At 48.7% G+C, this 13,774-nt stretch overlaps 1 protein-coding gene across 7 annotated transcripts in view; it reads left to right on the top strand.

The window, feature by feature from the left end:
* The first annotated feature begins 154 nt into the window (after positions 1-154).
* Positions 155-13,774, top strand: part of LOC122395338 (disco-interacting protein 2) — a 37,155-nt gene continuing 23,535 nt past the window's right edge. For all 7 annotated transcript variants that reach the window (XM_043392817.1, XM_043392816.1, XM_043392815.1 and 4 more), the window contains exon 1: positions 155-989. In XM_043392817.1, coding sequence (XP_043248752.1) covers positions 905-989 — 85 coding nt within the window. In that variant the 5' untranslated portion in view covers positions 155-904. The remainder of the gene's footprint in view (positions 990-13,774) is intronic.

Raw genomic sequence — 13,774 nt, 5'->3', positions numbered from 1 at the left:
ATGATGTTTTAAAGATTTGCATGAAATTTCCGGGGAACATTTCTGGCCATACATTATATTTTCGATTAGGAATTTTTTTCTCGAAAATGCGTAGGATTTCGAGGGTGTGCGTAATGACAAAAAATTATTATAATTGGCCCCTTCAACCGAAAATAATTTTTCCAGAACGATTTGAAATTTTTTTTTCGTCGAAAAATTTCCCGTTGATTTTTCTTAAAAATTCATTTTTTATTTTTAATAGATTTGTTTGATGAACTACGGAAATGCTGTTCAATACTTTTTCGTAGGTATCCAGGAGCTCTACCTCATAAATGGATTTCAATGAAATACATTCACTATTGTGGGGGATCATTAGAATCAACTACTTCTTTGTCGAATCTCCGAAGCTATTGCGAAGCGTCGGTCACCAGTGACCACCATGACAGTTTAGTTAATAACAGGACAGTCGATACATATGGATGACCCTTTTCTTCTTTTTGGGTCTCCATTAGAAGGAAATGTTTATGAATTAATTGAATATGTAGTGTACAAAATGAACTTGAAGTAATATTTGTATCATTCTTCGTTGTATGGTAAGTTAGAATATGAATTTTATGAATTACTTTAAGGGTTCTAGCCTCTATAAACAGGTTATACAAATTTAGAATCAAATATCGTTTAACCCATTTATCATCGTACCGCGAAATTCAATGTTCGTAAAAACGAGGTTTCATATGCACCAACCTAATACATTATTTGATCAGTGATCGAATACGCACGCTTGCGCGGCGCCGGTTAAATGGTGTCGCCGACTGGCGGCAGCTCGAGGGATCAGTGTAAGGCAAGATGGCCGAGCGGTGGTGACGGATCGTGGAATGTACGGCTGGAGAATTGGTGATCTCGGCGCAGCGCGGATGGCCTAGCGATGGCCGAGTTCAACATCGACGTCGGCAAACTCCCGGAGGACGTGCGGGAGAAACTTGCTGAGCTGGATCTCGAGTTATCCGAAGGTGAGTGGACAAGCAGCTTTTCTCGATGCGCCGCTACGCAAACCCTTTCTGACTCACCCCGTGACTGCACACCAGAGAAAGAATCCCCTAGCCCCCTGAGTTGATAAAATCGATAATACCTTCGCTGTTGCCGTTTTGCTCCCACGAAACCGTGTACACCGGCCTCTGGAAAATCTTTTCGTGCCCAAACGTACGTTTTTCCCTGTCAGACGTGCATTATACGAGAGGGATTTGGAATTCCTCCAAACGTGTCTGTCCTGATCGCGACATTCGAGTGTCCCTATCGACCGCGCCTCGCTCTATACACGTCGCTCTTTGCAATTTTCCTTTGGACCACCGACGATGACCGATCCTTCTCTTCCTTTTTCACACATTTTGAATTATCGACGATCTTTGCCTACGATCTCGCCACGCTCGATGCTTAAAACAAATCTCGCGAAACCTGTTCGAACGCATCGTTCAAAACCGGTGGCCAGTTTATCGGATTGAATTTCCCCATAGAACAGGATTCGACGTCGTTCGCGCTTATGTTTTTCTCGTGCGAAAATGTTTAAACGATCCGATATCTCGGTACGAGTATTTGCCTATTTTCATACAAATTCGAGCACCCAACGCGAAACCGACTTTGTACGGTGTACGTCTTGATTCTGAATGTGCATAGATGTCCTCGACGTGTCCTGGCGATCTTCCGATTAAACGATTCTACTTTCAGCGTGAAACGAGTGCCCCGTAATAACACGTTGGATAAAGTAAAAAGTTTGAAACTGGAATAATTCTTAGGCAGAAAGAAAAGTACGACAATTGCATGCATAGGATGTGGATATGTATGAATAACCCACGGTCACCCAATAAGTTAATGACACACTGACGCATGCGAAACTGGCAATATAGAAACGTTCGTTACACGTATAATCAAAATATAACCTGTGTACGATGATCTGTTGGAAAAAATCTAAAATATCCTGTGAAATAGAAAAAGTGTCGGTCGATGATTATAGCAACATAATCAAGGGAATTATGAAGTAGTGATTCGTATATTCAGGAACCACTAGGGTTTTGGATAAAAGTTTAAACGATAATAAACAAGTGAACAAACAGTACGGACGACGGAGGCGAAGATAAAATTGCTTAGGACGTTGTCAGAAATTCTTTTTCTGTGATTTGAATCGTAATTCGCTGGCTTGCACGGTTATCTTGCGGACTCATTTGTATTTGCAGTTCTGTCTTTCGTAACGAGCTATCGACCGGTTTCTCGTGTCATCCCCGAATACTTGGCACACTTCGACAAGGTATAGAAAAACTGACGCGTGTCTCGACTCTCGTCGTCCCGTAATTCCCGTTTAAGTTTCGAGGTTCATCGGAGGCTAAAGATTTAGCCCAACTCTGATAAAGGGATACAGGTTTCTTATTTCTTTTAGCGTGTAGTCTTCTTTAGTATTTACATGTATTTTTGAAACACTCTGTACAGTAGATTATCTCACGAGCGATACGAGTTTCTTTTCCAGGAAACGTTGAAAGTGCAAACGACTAACTTTTTACCAATCATCGATTAAATATAATTTCCCTCGCAAGCCGGACTATGTTCCGGCACATTTTTTGCGGCAATATTGAAATATCGCAAAAAGTTGATAACCTCGTAATATTTTGTTAGAAGAATCTTCCCCTTTAAACGCACGGGTTTCCGTTCAACGATGTCTCGTAAGATTTTCTTTAGCGTCGCTGGCAACGGCTACGTCGTTCTTGAGAATTAGGCATTTAAATGCGATTCGTCCGTATTGAATTTCCACTTAGACTTTCAAAATAGATCACCAATTTTACCGCTTTATTGGACGATTCTAAAAATAGTCGGTTTTTTGTCGTGGAATATTCTGATGCAGCGGTTCTCAACTTGGACGCGTAGTACGAGCGAATAGACTCTTGAAAATATCTTGGAACCGTCGAAGAAGCGTAGTCGTTTCAGCGGAGTTCGCATAGGTGTCCCGTGGCAGCCAAGTCTCATCGTTACAGGTGTGAAGTTTCGAGTCTGGTTCCCGCGGCCTCCTGACTCCCCTGGACGGTTTGCTTATTTGCATTCGCAGTTAGAAATTGTTACATCGAGTGGCCGACCGGTTTCTTCCTTGCAGCCCCTTGCCCGAACGGTTGTCTTGTCCGTTCGCGATTTAAAGGGATCCTAGTGTTTTTCATGGCCGTTCACTTTTCGCACGATCGAACCGTCCACTCCGTGGAAAGATACAGGATTTGTTTACACCTTTTAGACCGCTAAATCTAATGCTCGAACGTCGATACAAGGTCATTGTGTCTCGGTTGAATTCTGTCCGCCGGAGCGTTGCTCTTGATATCGTACTCTTGAGAGCAAAACTCCGCGATGGACAAGCACAAGAGCGTTCTGTCGCGTCCAAAACTGTCCAGGATTCCTCTCAAGGCGGTCGTGTGTAGTCGGTTTCAATTGAAATACGCATGAACGGGTAATCTGCGCAATTACCTCACATGCAAATAAAGCTTCGCGAAGATGAACGGTGACCCGTCGAGTTAGCGTCACATCGCCTCGTCGAGGATATCTCGTAAAAACATGGAACGTTTTAGAACACGAGGGATGGGAAAATAAATTTATCATCCGAGAAAATGAGAAAATTCTAACTGGTTTCTTAACATTTATTTAAATAGATTTGGACAACTACTGAGCGACCGAGGTTATCGCGATCGATGACGCTCTTTATCTATGATAGTTATCGCTCGATTTACAGTGACTCACGAAAGTGTTAGGACGCTCGAGAAATTTAAACAATAGCAATACGCATGTTAGACTTAAGTTAACTATACATAGCGATAGTTTCTAATCCGAGAAGTTAAATGTTTTTAATAAATGTTGTGTCGGTGAGTTTGTCCGGGGGTTTTAGCACGTACTTACTTACACGTGTAAGCGTGCCTTTGCACGGTACGCGACTTTAGAATAAACGAGGCCTCAAACGTTCGGACTAACGTACCGAAAGACAAGGTGATAAGCCAAAGGAAACTTTGACAGCACGTATCCAACGCAAACATCGTCGACTGCGAACTACAGATAGTCAAGGGACGGTGTTCTACTTTGAACACGAGCGTCGTTACTTCACCCGGTAATTAACCGAGTTGACGTAATCGTAATGAAAACTCCTTACGCAGCGGTAGAATTTTTCCTCCCCTCGACGTGTATTCCCCTCTCGGTGTTTTTAAAACATTCACGATCGAAAGTATAATTTTTCTTTCGATTCGGCAATGAAAGATAAATCGATCCGATAATCGATGGCGTTACGCGCAATCGGTGTGACTTAACGAGAGGACGCCTCGTTTATTCGACGATAGGATTCGTCCACGAGTCATTAACGCTCCAACGATCCACGAACCGGGTGTTTGCTGCCTCTAATTTCGGTTAATTGTTTTCTTCGTTTAGCGGCGGTCAACGTAATATTTAAACCGGTTCGACGGCGGACGAGGTGTTTCCTTGGGCGTGAAATGCGTGCTGGATTAGAATCGTGGTGTCCACCTCGGATCTGACGGCGAGCGAGACTTTCAGGCTCGTACGCTCGAGGGATTTCATTCGGGAGTAAAGTTTCAAAGCGTGTTGAAACGGGAATGGTAGTACAACTATTAACGAATCATTTTTATGGACTAGACTCGCGCCGATTCGTTTAAAATTTCAGAACGTCGAGCTTAGAAAACGACAGTGCACCCGGCTTTGTTTGTTTACGTTAATACGTAGCCTCGAACAGCAGTCTCTCGTAAGACTTAAACAAATATACAATATTTTAAACGCGTACACCGGTGCCTGATCATTTAGTTCGTGTCTGTATCGAAGGATCTTTGGAGCGATATCGCGTGTAAACGCGAGCCCCGATGATTGCGTCTCGGTGAAAAAGTGTTGTTCGTCTCGAAGTGACTGGGTTGTCTGTCGGGCCAGGGAGGGGTAAAAAAGAATAGAAAGCGATCTTAACCTACAATTTCGTAATCACCGTGTTATTACGCGACCGTAGTTAAAGGTAAGGTGGACCTTTATCCGTGCGATTTCCATGGTCGCACGGATCGTTGCGCTCGCAGTTGCCCAACGCTCGTAGTTAACGCTTCCTTCTGCGAGTGGAAACGCGATTCCCGATGGTTTGGGAAACGCCAAAACGGCCGTAGAGCCGAACGAAAACGGGGTAACGAGCAATCATGCCGTCTCTCTTTCTACGCGCCTTATGAATAATTCTTATTGTATACGGCTAATCGCGTTTAAATGTTTTTATCGCGCAGCCCCGAGAACAAATTGCCGAGGATCACGACGGTGTTTCGTGTAATTGGCTGCAAAGGAGCGTCCAAGAAGAAAGGAGACGGTCGAGAGAGTACAGATTATTCACCGCCCACTGATTCATCCTTTTCGAGTTCCATGAACGACCAGTTTCGGCGTCCTATTTTACTGTATTCGGTTTTATTTCGAGCCACGGCGCGATTTCAGTCTTCCCCAAGGTTGCCCGAACCGCGAGAAAACTATGCACCGATCGGTTACGCGTTCGTTTTACTGGCAAACGGGTTTCCACGGAGTTTTACCGTAATTATTTTACCGAATTATTCGCGAAATCGAGCGGGACGAAAAATCCTTTGTTCGGCGGAGAATTCCAAGTTTTGGAAAATCGCAGTCTGTTATCGAGTTCATAGTTTTTCGATCCATAGGATGGATCTTAGGTATTTACGAGTCCTCCTCGCGACGAGATCAACGACCGATAATTCCGAGAAATTCGAGTTAAGAAGACATTCGAGCTTTTTTATGGCCGTTCGAGCAATCGTCTCGAGCAGTGAAATACAACGCACCTCTCTGTATAGAACGAGTCTTCGCGAGATGTTGTAATTTGCGTGAAAATCGATATTTTTATAGACGGAATATATTTGAAAGCCGAGGAAAAAAGTCTTTGCGCGGATACGTTCTTAGATATTATTCGACGTCTTTGAACTTTGCTTGACCTTGATTGACCTTGAGCCCGAGGTCATCGAACTCGTCGCGAGAAGGGCTACGCTCGTAGGCGTTTGAAAAGCTGTAGTTCCACTCGGGGAGGTGAAGGTGACCCTAAAATCTCAAACGCGTATTCACTTACAAATAACTCAAAAACCGTTTCGAAGATATCGCCGACGAGAGGAATGTCTTTACCAACATTTTCGTTCGAATTGCATTACTTTTTTCTGTATTCGATGGTAGCTCGTTTCGATATCGCGATATTTCTTTTCGTAGAACATTTTTGTAAAGGGTGAGTCGTTCTTTTCAACGACCCCCTAAAAGTGTCTCTGATCTCACTTCTTGTTAAATACGCGCCGTGTAGAAGTAATCGAGGTTATGGAAACGGGCATGTATTTCCCGTTGGACCCGATAGATACGTCCGTTCGATTACGTAACCCTCGAAGACGTTGGAAAGCGTCGAAAAAATTGTGCAAAAGAGACTCCGGATGGCGAACGGAAATACGGCGACCTCGGAACTGGAAACAGAGGCCGCGGCGAAGTGCGAAGTCAGGTTGAACGGGAACGTAAATCGTCGTAACAACAGCGTAATCGAGAACTGACGTCAGCGGAAGGGGTCGGAGGGGTAGGTTGATTTGCACGCACCTTGTCGCCTCGATGAATTCCAAGCCGATAAATGAGTCGACCAGTTGTAATCGAGAACCAATCCTCCAAGACTCTGAGAGATCAACCTGAACGTCACGCTTCTCGGTGTTTGACTTTTCTATAAATCCTTTAGCGTGAAAAGTAACGAGCGGTCGAACGATCAAAATTAATATCGTGATAATTTCTCGAGTATCAGGTTAAATTATCTGGGAACATTAGAATTCGTTGGAATGGTGGGTGTAGCGAGGGAGGGAGCGTCTCGATCGGTAAAGGACCGGGTGAAAAATTGTCGAGGGCGTATCGTTAGGCAGCGTGTGCAGGTGCAGTTGCACTCTAGCGGCGGAATGCATCCATCGGTGTCGGTGCAGCTGCTGTCGTGGCTCGTTCGTGGACCGTTTGTAAGATCAAGGTCGCCGGTTTCGTGGGTAAACGTCCTCGAGTCGCCTTGAGTTGCACGTTGCACCAACGCACGTTCCATGCACGCGTCGACGACGCTTATCGGCTATTATGTCCCTCCTCCGCACCTTCTGACGGCACCGATGCACGATAGAAACCTCCGTGTCCAACGTGTCGCGTTTTATCGACGAACCGAGCCCGCGGTATCGAATCTTCGGTTATCGATTTCATCCTGTTCGTTCCCAAATCGTCGAGCGGACATTTTTATCCACCGAACCGGTATACCCGTTTCGGCGCGATCGTCATATTTTACGAATCCGTAAAACTGTTCGAAACGTTTGAAACTAAATCAGATTTGCTCTGGCAATTTTGCGGCCGTGAGGCAGATTTTTCATTTTTCCCCGCAACTCTTCGTTACCGTACTTTCGTTGCGCCCGTATTCCACGGTTCGATGGTATTGGAAATAATGGAAGGTTGCGCCGGCACGCGACGCTAATGAAAAGCGAATCGTTCCGTACCTCTCGGTCAAGTTCTCATACTATCGACGAGGGAACGTTGAATTCTGGTAAAAGTGTTTCGTGCGTCTGTTCGGTAATCTCGGTCGAAGGTTAAGGCGATAACTTTTGTTCCGATTCTGTTCCGTTCGCCATTGCCCGACGAAAATAATTTCAAGCGTCGAACGTGTAAATCGATCCCGAGAAATTCCGAAAAAATTGCTTTCTAACCGCGATATTAGCTTGACGATAAGCCCCGGATCGAGTGTTTGGCCAGATTACGAACGTCTATCGACAATTTACTTTGAGGGTGTATACCTTTCCTAGTTTGATTAATGTTCGAATTTTCTATTTTATAAATATGTTTGGTTTGCATTTTATTCGTGCAGGTTTCCATCCTTTCGAAGCGTCGATTGTCATTGGATTCGCGCTACTTGTACAGGAACGGTCAGGCGTGGGCGTGTCAAGTCGTATTCGAAGAAAAAATGCGAATACGTACGGCGATGGTCTTGCGGATCTCTGCTAGTTAAGGGTCTGCGGTATAGCGCGAGGGAGTGGGAGGTCGGAGAGCACCGAGCAATCAACCTGCCAATTTAAACCTTTTTCTTTCTTCGTGAAACGAACCATCGATGCTGCGTGCTGCGTTATGGTCGTCGCTCGCAGTCCGTGGATAACCACCACTCGATTCAAATCGAAAAGGAAAGTCCCCCTTGGTATGTGGAGTACCCGTGCGAATCTCTTTCCTCCGACTGCTTTTTCATCGGTGACTTCGTTGCACGTTCTTCCATAACGTCTTATTATTTATTCACGACGTTGCAAAAGTGCAAATACGAACTCATAGTCTGCATGGACCGGATCTGAATCGCGGGACATATGGTTGTCCATATGTGCGTTAGCGTCTTAACAGTGGGTACAATTAAGAGGCGTGGGGTCCATCGCTTCCCGTACTCGCCGACAGAGGGATTGTTCCTCTCGCAAGCGCTCGACCTTCCGTCTGCATATACATATACGTTCTTCGACCGACTCTCGATATAGGGACGAAACGCTTTTTCATCTTTACTACGGGACTCCCAAAGGAGCAGTTGTTGGTATATTATAAAAAGTTTAACGAAGCGTTTTTCACGAAAATCGCGAAGACTGTTCGCAAGGGCATCACACTCCCATCGCTAGGAGGATTCTCTATCCGATTCACGGATCTTTGCGAGTCCGCCTTAAGCGGACGCGCGCATGGGTGGAGGTAGAGAGCGCGCTCGAGCAAGAGAGAGAGCGCGATCGAGCGCGTAACACGAAAATGAGAAAGAAAAGCCAAGGGGGAGTCTCTCGGGGAACACGCGAGGTAAGCGTGTGTAGGAGAGAGAGACGAGGGAAAAGGGACCCGAAAGGGGCAGGGAAGAGGAAGGAGGAAGGAGAATGGGATGCTGCGAGAGAAGCAGGAGAACACAAGAGAGTTGTGTGCAGGCGAGAGTGGACGGACGGCATACCACCACTACCGTTTCCTCGCCCCTCCACGATTCTCACCGTCCGTCCGTCTCTCTCGCGACGTGACTTTTACTCGCGGGGGCCCGGCTTTCCTCTCTCTCTCTCTTCCTCCCTCTTTCTTTCTCTGTCTGTCTGTCTCTCTCCCTCTGACCGTGGTCCGTGTGTACGTACGTAGGTTCGGTCGGGTCCGTGGTGGTTCTCCTCGTCTCCGTGAGTCAGGGAGAGGTGCAGCGTCGAGAGCTCGCGAAATGCCAGTGATTCGACGCGACTTCAGCTACGCGCACTACCGAGAGTTTTTCTCCTCGCGAGACGAGGGGACCGCGGCGGCTGGTTTCCCGATGCTCGTTCCTCTGTCCCCCGTAATAAGGGTGGACCCGCGTCGCGACGCCCCGCGCCTCGAGTACGCCACCCTACGCACACGACCGCTTCGTACTTGACGCCGCGCTGCTTCGGCCCTCCGCCTATCGCCGGTGTTCGCCGATAGGACGCTCCACTTTTACAATTTTGCTCCTTTTCGCTCGTCTACCCATTATCGTAAACGGTACCCATCGTTTACCAGTTTTCCCGGCTCTTTCCCACCTCTGTCGGCGTTTTATGCACGCTGCTCGCGAAAGATCTCGTTCGTACGGGGGACGCGCACGAAACGCTCGGAATCCGGTGCGTGTGTTACGTGGATGCATCGATGCTACGGATCCGCGAAACGCAGTACGTACCTGTGTCGCGAGAGACGCGCGTCTCGCGCCGTTGTAGCTCGGAAACCCCGGATTTTGCAATCGACCGAGATATCGAGCGCCGATTTTAATTCGTTCGAGTACCGACCGGGACCGTTTACCGAGCAACGAGGATCGTGTTTCGTCGACGTTACAGTTCTTACGGTACGCGCGTTGCATCGACGAGAAAGAATTCCTCGAAGGGCACGAACGGAATACGAAAGAGACAAAGCCTTCCCTCTTGCTTTTCTTATTAAATATTTCGTAACCATCGTGTGCTTAGGGTCCGGTTGCTGGCTAGCGAATATCACGAGCCGCGTTTTCAGTGATTCCCGGAGAGTCGACCTTACTCCCTTAACCGGTAGGCTGTTTCAGGCGAACCCGGCGAGTTCCGTGCCAGGGAACTGGTATTATCGCGGAGCATAAATTTTCAACGACGTTCGAATCTCGGTTTTATTTACGAACCACGGTTACCAGACCTTTCGCTTAAACCGCTCGAAATTGTTTCCGATTTTTATTCGAGGGACCGTTTATCGCTCATGGGGAATAGACAAATTCCTTTCGAACGGCGATTTTCTTATTGGCAAAAGCAACGCGGCGGTCTGAGCGTGGTTTTGAGGCCGTTGGCGGTGACCATAGTCCGTTTTTCCAGCGGCGTACGCGCGACGAGAAAATATTTTACGTAAAATGTAAATATTCGTCGTTGGTGCGCAGTTCGCGTTGGATGATTACGGCGTGGTGCAACATGAATGAATCGTGTTCGAGAAGATCGTCGATTCAGTGATTCTTCGTGTCCGTTGGCCACGGGTTGGTGCTTCCCATCGTTACGTGTTCCCGACGTCTTGAAAATAATAAATACACCAAGTGTGGTGTCGGGAGGAGAGGGTGAAATCAGTGTCGTAATCGTTCGAGGGCGGAGAAAGTATCGTTCAAGATCTTCTCAGCGATTCGAGAGTGCTTTCGGGACGAGCCGCGTACACGGCGAACAACATCTGTGTTCCTCGAACGCATATTAATCAGGACGCGATTCGAAGGATTTCTATCTTCGATCGATCGAACGATACGCGAGCTAATTAGTTTCTCGGTCGCCAGGGTCGCCGAGTTATAATTTCCCTCGGGTAATAACGTTCTTGCGACGTGATATCCGAAGTACGAGTACTCGAAGTAGTTTAAATTATGGAAAGATAGACGAAGGTTGCATCCACGTCGAATTTGGGAGGATGATTCGACGCGTCGCGATCGAACGTTATTTCACCGATCGAGAGCCGAATCGTTTTTCGTCGGAGGATCCTGGCCGCACGCGGGACAGCGGCGAGAAGGGAGAAAGACGATGAGGAGGAAGGGGGAGGAACGAAGCGGGAACGGTACGTCGAAAAAGGAAAGCCACGCCGATTTGCGACTGGAAGGCCTCGGAGTTGCACCTTAAGATCTGAGAAACGCGCGAGCGCGAGGAGGCGAACGAAAAAAAGAACGAGAGGAGATAAGGGACGAGCAGAAGGACCGAAACGAGGGAATATCCGGGAATATAGGGCGAGAACGAAAAACGGAATCGTCGAAGGAACACATAGATTGGAGATTGAAATTCTCGAAGCGTCGTCCTCATGAGAATTGCGATACTCGTAGGGAAGGGCCGAACTCATGAGGCCGTTGTCCTTCGAGAACTTGAGGAGGCTCGTGGGCCGCAAGAAGGACCGTAACGAGCCGTCCTTCAAGCGCAGCGAGTCCTTCAAAAGGATATCGATCAGGAAGAGTTACCTGGATCGGGGCAAGCGACGGAACAAGCTCAATCAGAAGAGCCTCGAGACGAGCGTGCCGCCTGTCGTCGACTCGAACTCCAACGAGAAGAAGCCTGTCCCGCAGAGCGTAATAAAGGATCAGAAGCCGAAGAAGCTGCAGGACGACACGCTCAGCCGCGAGTCGATCAGCTACGACGAGTGGTTGCAGGGCGTCAGCTCGTCCTCGCGCGAGAAGCTCGACGACAACAGACAACAGGCCAAGAACAAGATCTCGAAGTTCGCGAAACAGACGGAGACAGCCGACCACGTGGCCGAGGATCTCAAGGTCCTCGAGCTGGACGCGTCGCCGGTGTTGCCCTCGAAACCCTTCAAAGCTTCCAGCGAGACGATCCAGGAGAAGACCGGCCAACAGGAAATCCTGCAGGCCCAGGAGCCCTCGGTCGAAGGGCCCCCGAGCGTCAGCATCAGCCTCGGGAGGATCTGGAGGGACGCCGTACCGGTGCCCTACCCCAAATCTTCCGGTGCCTCGATCCACCATTCGTTGGACAGCGCGCTGAAGGAGAGAAAACCTCAGCCCACGGTCGCCAGGACGGTGTCCGCTCCGGAGAAGAGCGTCGTCGGGAAGGATGTCTCCTCCGCGTTTGGATTCTCCCTCAGGATCGCCAGACTAGCCGATTTTCGTGCAGGGTTACTATCACTCGATTGTTCAAACTAGCTTTCGTCGACGATGAAATTGGGAAAAATCGTAGATCTTTGCTCGGCTCAAAGTTTCATTTTCACAGGGTGCATACAACCCCTGTTAATTACTTCCTACAAAACTCCCTTACATTTTCCATCGGTCTTAGTATTGTACAATAACATTTTGTAATCGTAAAACACGGCAGTGAGCAGAATTTTCGCCAATTTCATCGGTCGAGGATACCCGACACGGGCCTGAATTCGATGTGTGACGTGGCTTCAGGGGCACGAGGAACGGTTTCTTTAACCGAAGGGCGCAGAAGCCGTCGCCCAGCGTGAGCAGCGAGGGTTACTTCAAGAGAACGAACGCCTCGAGGAGGTCGAGTTCTCGGCGCCGCGGAAAACGTAGCTCCCAGAGGGCCAGGAAGTCCGAGCATCAGCGGCCTATCAGCCCCGTGTGGTTCGTTCCGCCGGAAAGACGTCGCTCGAGACGTCAGAGGCGAGTCTGGCGGGAGATCAGATACTTTCCCGAGAGCGAGGTTCCCATGGTCGAGAGGATCGACGACTACTCGTCGAATCTCTCGGACGATCAGTTCGACGACTTGAAGCTGTTGCTCTCCGGCGACTTCAACGACAGACGGGACGACGGGGCCCTGAACTCTCTGGTCTCGTCATCTCTGGGCTCGTTTTCCGCCGCGTCCTCCGCGTCCTCGGCCTGTCCCGCGCCCAAGATCAGCGACTTCAACGAGGACAAGCTCTTCTCCGAGGAGCTGCGCACCAGCGGTCTACTCGCGCGCAGAACCACCTGGCGGCCCGCTACTTCCAACTACTTCGCCAGCAACCAGTTCCTCAGCTTCCTGTCGAGGGGTTCGGGCAATCTCATCGGCAAGGAGAAGTCGAGGAACGAGACGATGTATTACAGGTGTCTGTCGTCCACCGACAGCGAGACCGAGGACGAGCCTGGTCGCTACGAGCGAAGAAAGAACTCTCAGTCCCAGAAGCAGCATCTCAAGAGACAAAAGTCGGGCGTCAGGAGGAGACCGCTCAGACGGAAGTCCCAGCTACGGAAGGCTTCCGGGCAGCCGGTGTTCCTCGTACGAAAGTGCTCGTCGTTGAGGAAGAGACCCAGTAAGACTAGAGATATATCGTAACGCGCTAATAAATAAGAGTACCTCGACATTTTCGAGACCTCGAACGCCCCTTGGTGAGCAACCCTTTAGAAACGATTATGCGGAAACTTTGTTCCCTCTGAATATCCGTAAAGGACCCTGACTGTGTATCGCGATCGAAGGGTTAATCGTCGACTCGATGTCAATGTCCTAGCCGCGGTTGAAGCGTTGGAGCGGTCGTTTAATAGGGGCAGGACTCGGCGTCTCTCCAGCAGAGAAATTCTCCGTCCGCGCGGTAACCATAACTCGACCGTGCAATAATTCCCTTGGACGTGTTCGCGTTCTAAGGTCTGGCTGCGCGCAATATGCACTTTGCTCCAAGGACCAGTCGATCCGCGTGCCGATAATTTTAACTAGCGGTTAGATAGCCCGAAGAGATACAGCCGCGCTTCGCTTGCTCGACCAGCGTCCAACGTTCGAGTTCGCGCGCGAAACGCTCCGCCACTATTCCCGGACGAGGATTCGTCTCGAAGTCGGGAATCAACTAATCCCTCCGCGTTCTCTTCCGCCTCGTGACC

Source organism: Colletes gigas, unplaced genomic scaffold (genome assembly GCF_013123115.1).
Source record: "Colletes gigas isolate AHSC1104 unplaced genomic scaffold, ASM1312311v1 Colletes_gigas_Sc00005, whole genome shotgun sequence".
Classification (NCBI taxonomy): Eukaryota; Metazoa; Arthropoda; class Insecta; order Hymenoptera; family Colletidae; genus Colletes; species Colletes gigas.
This window is presented reverse-complemented; position numbering and strand designations above follow the sequence as displayed.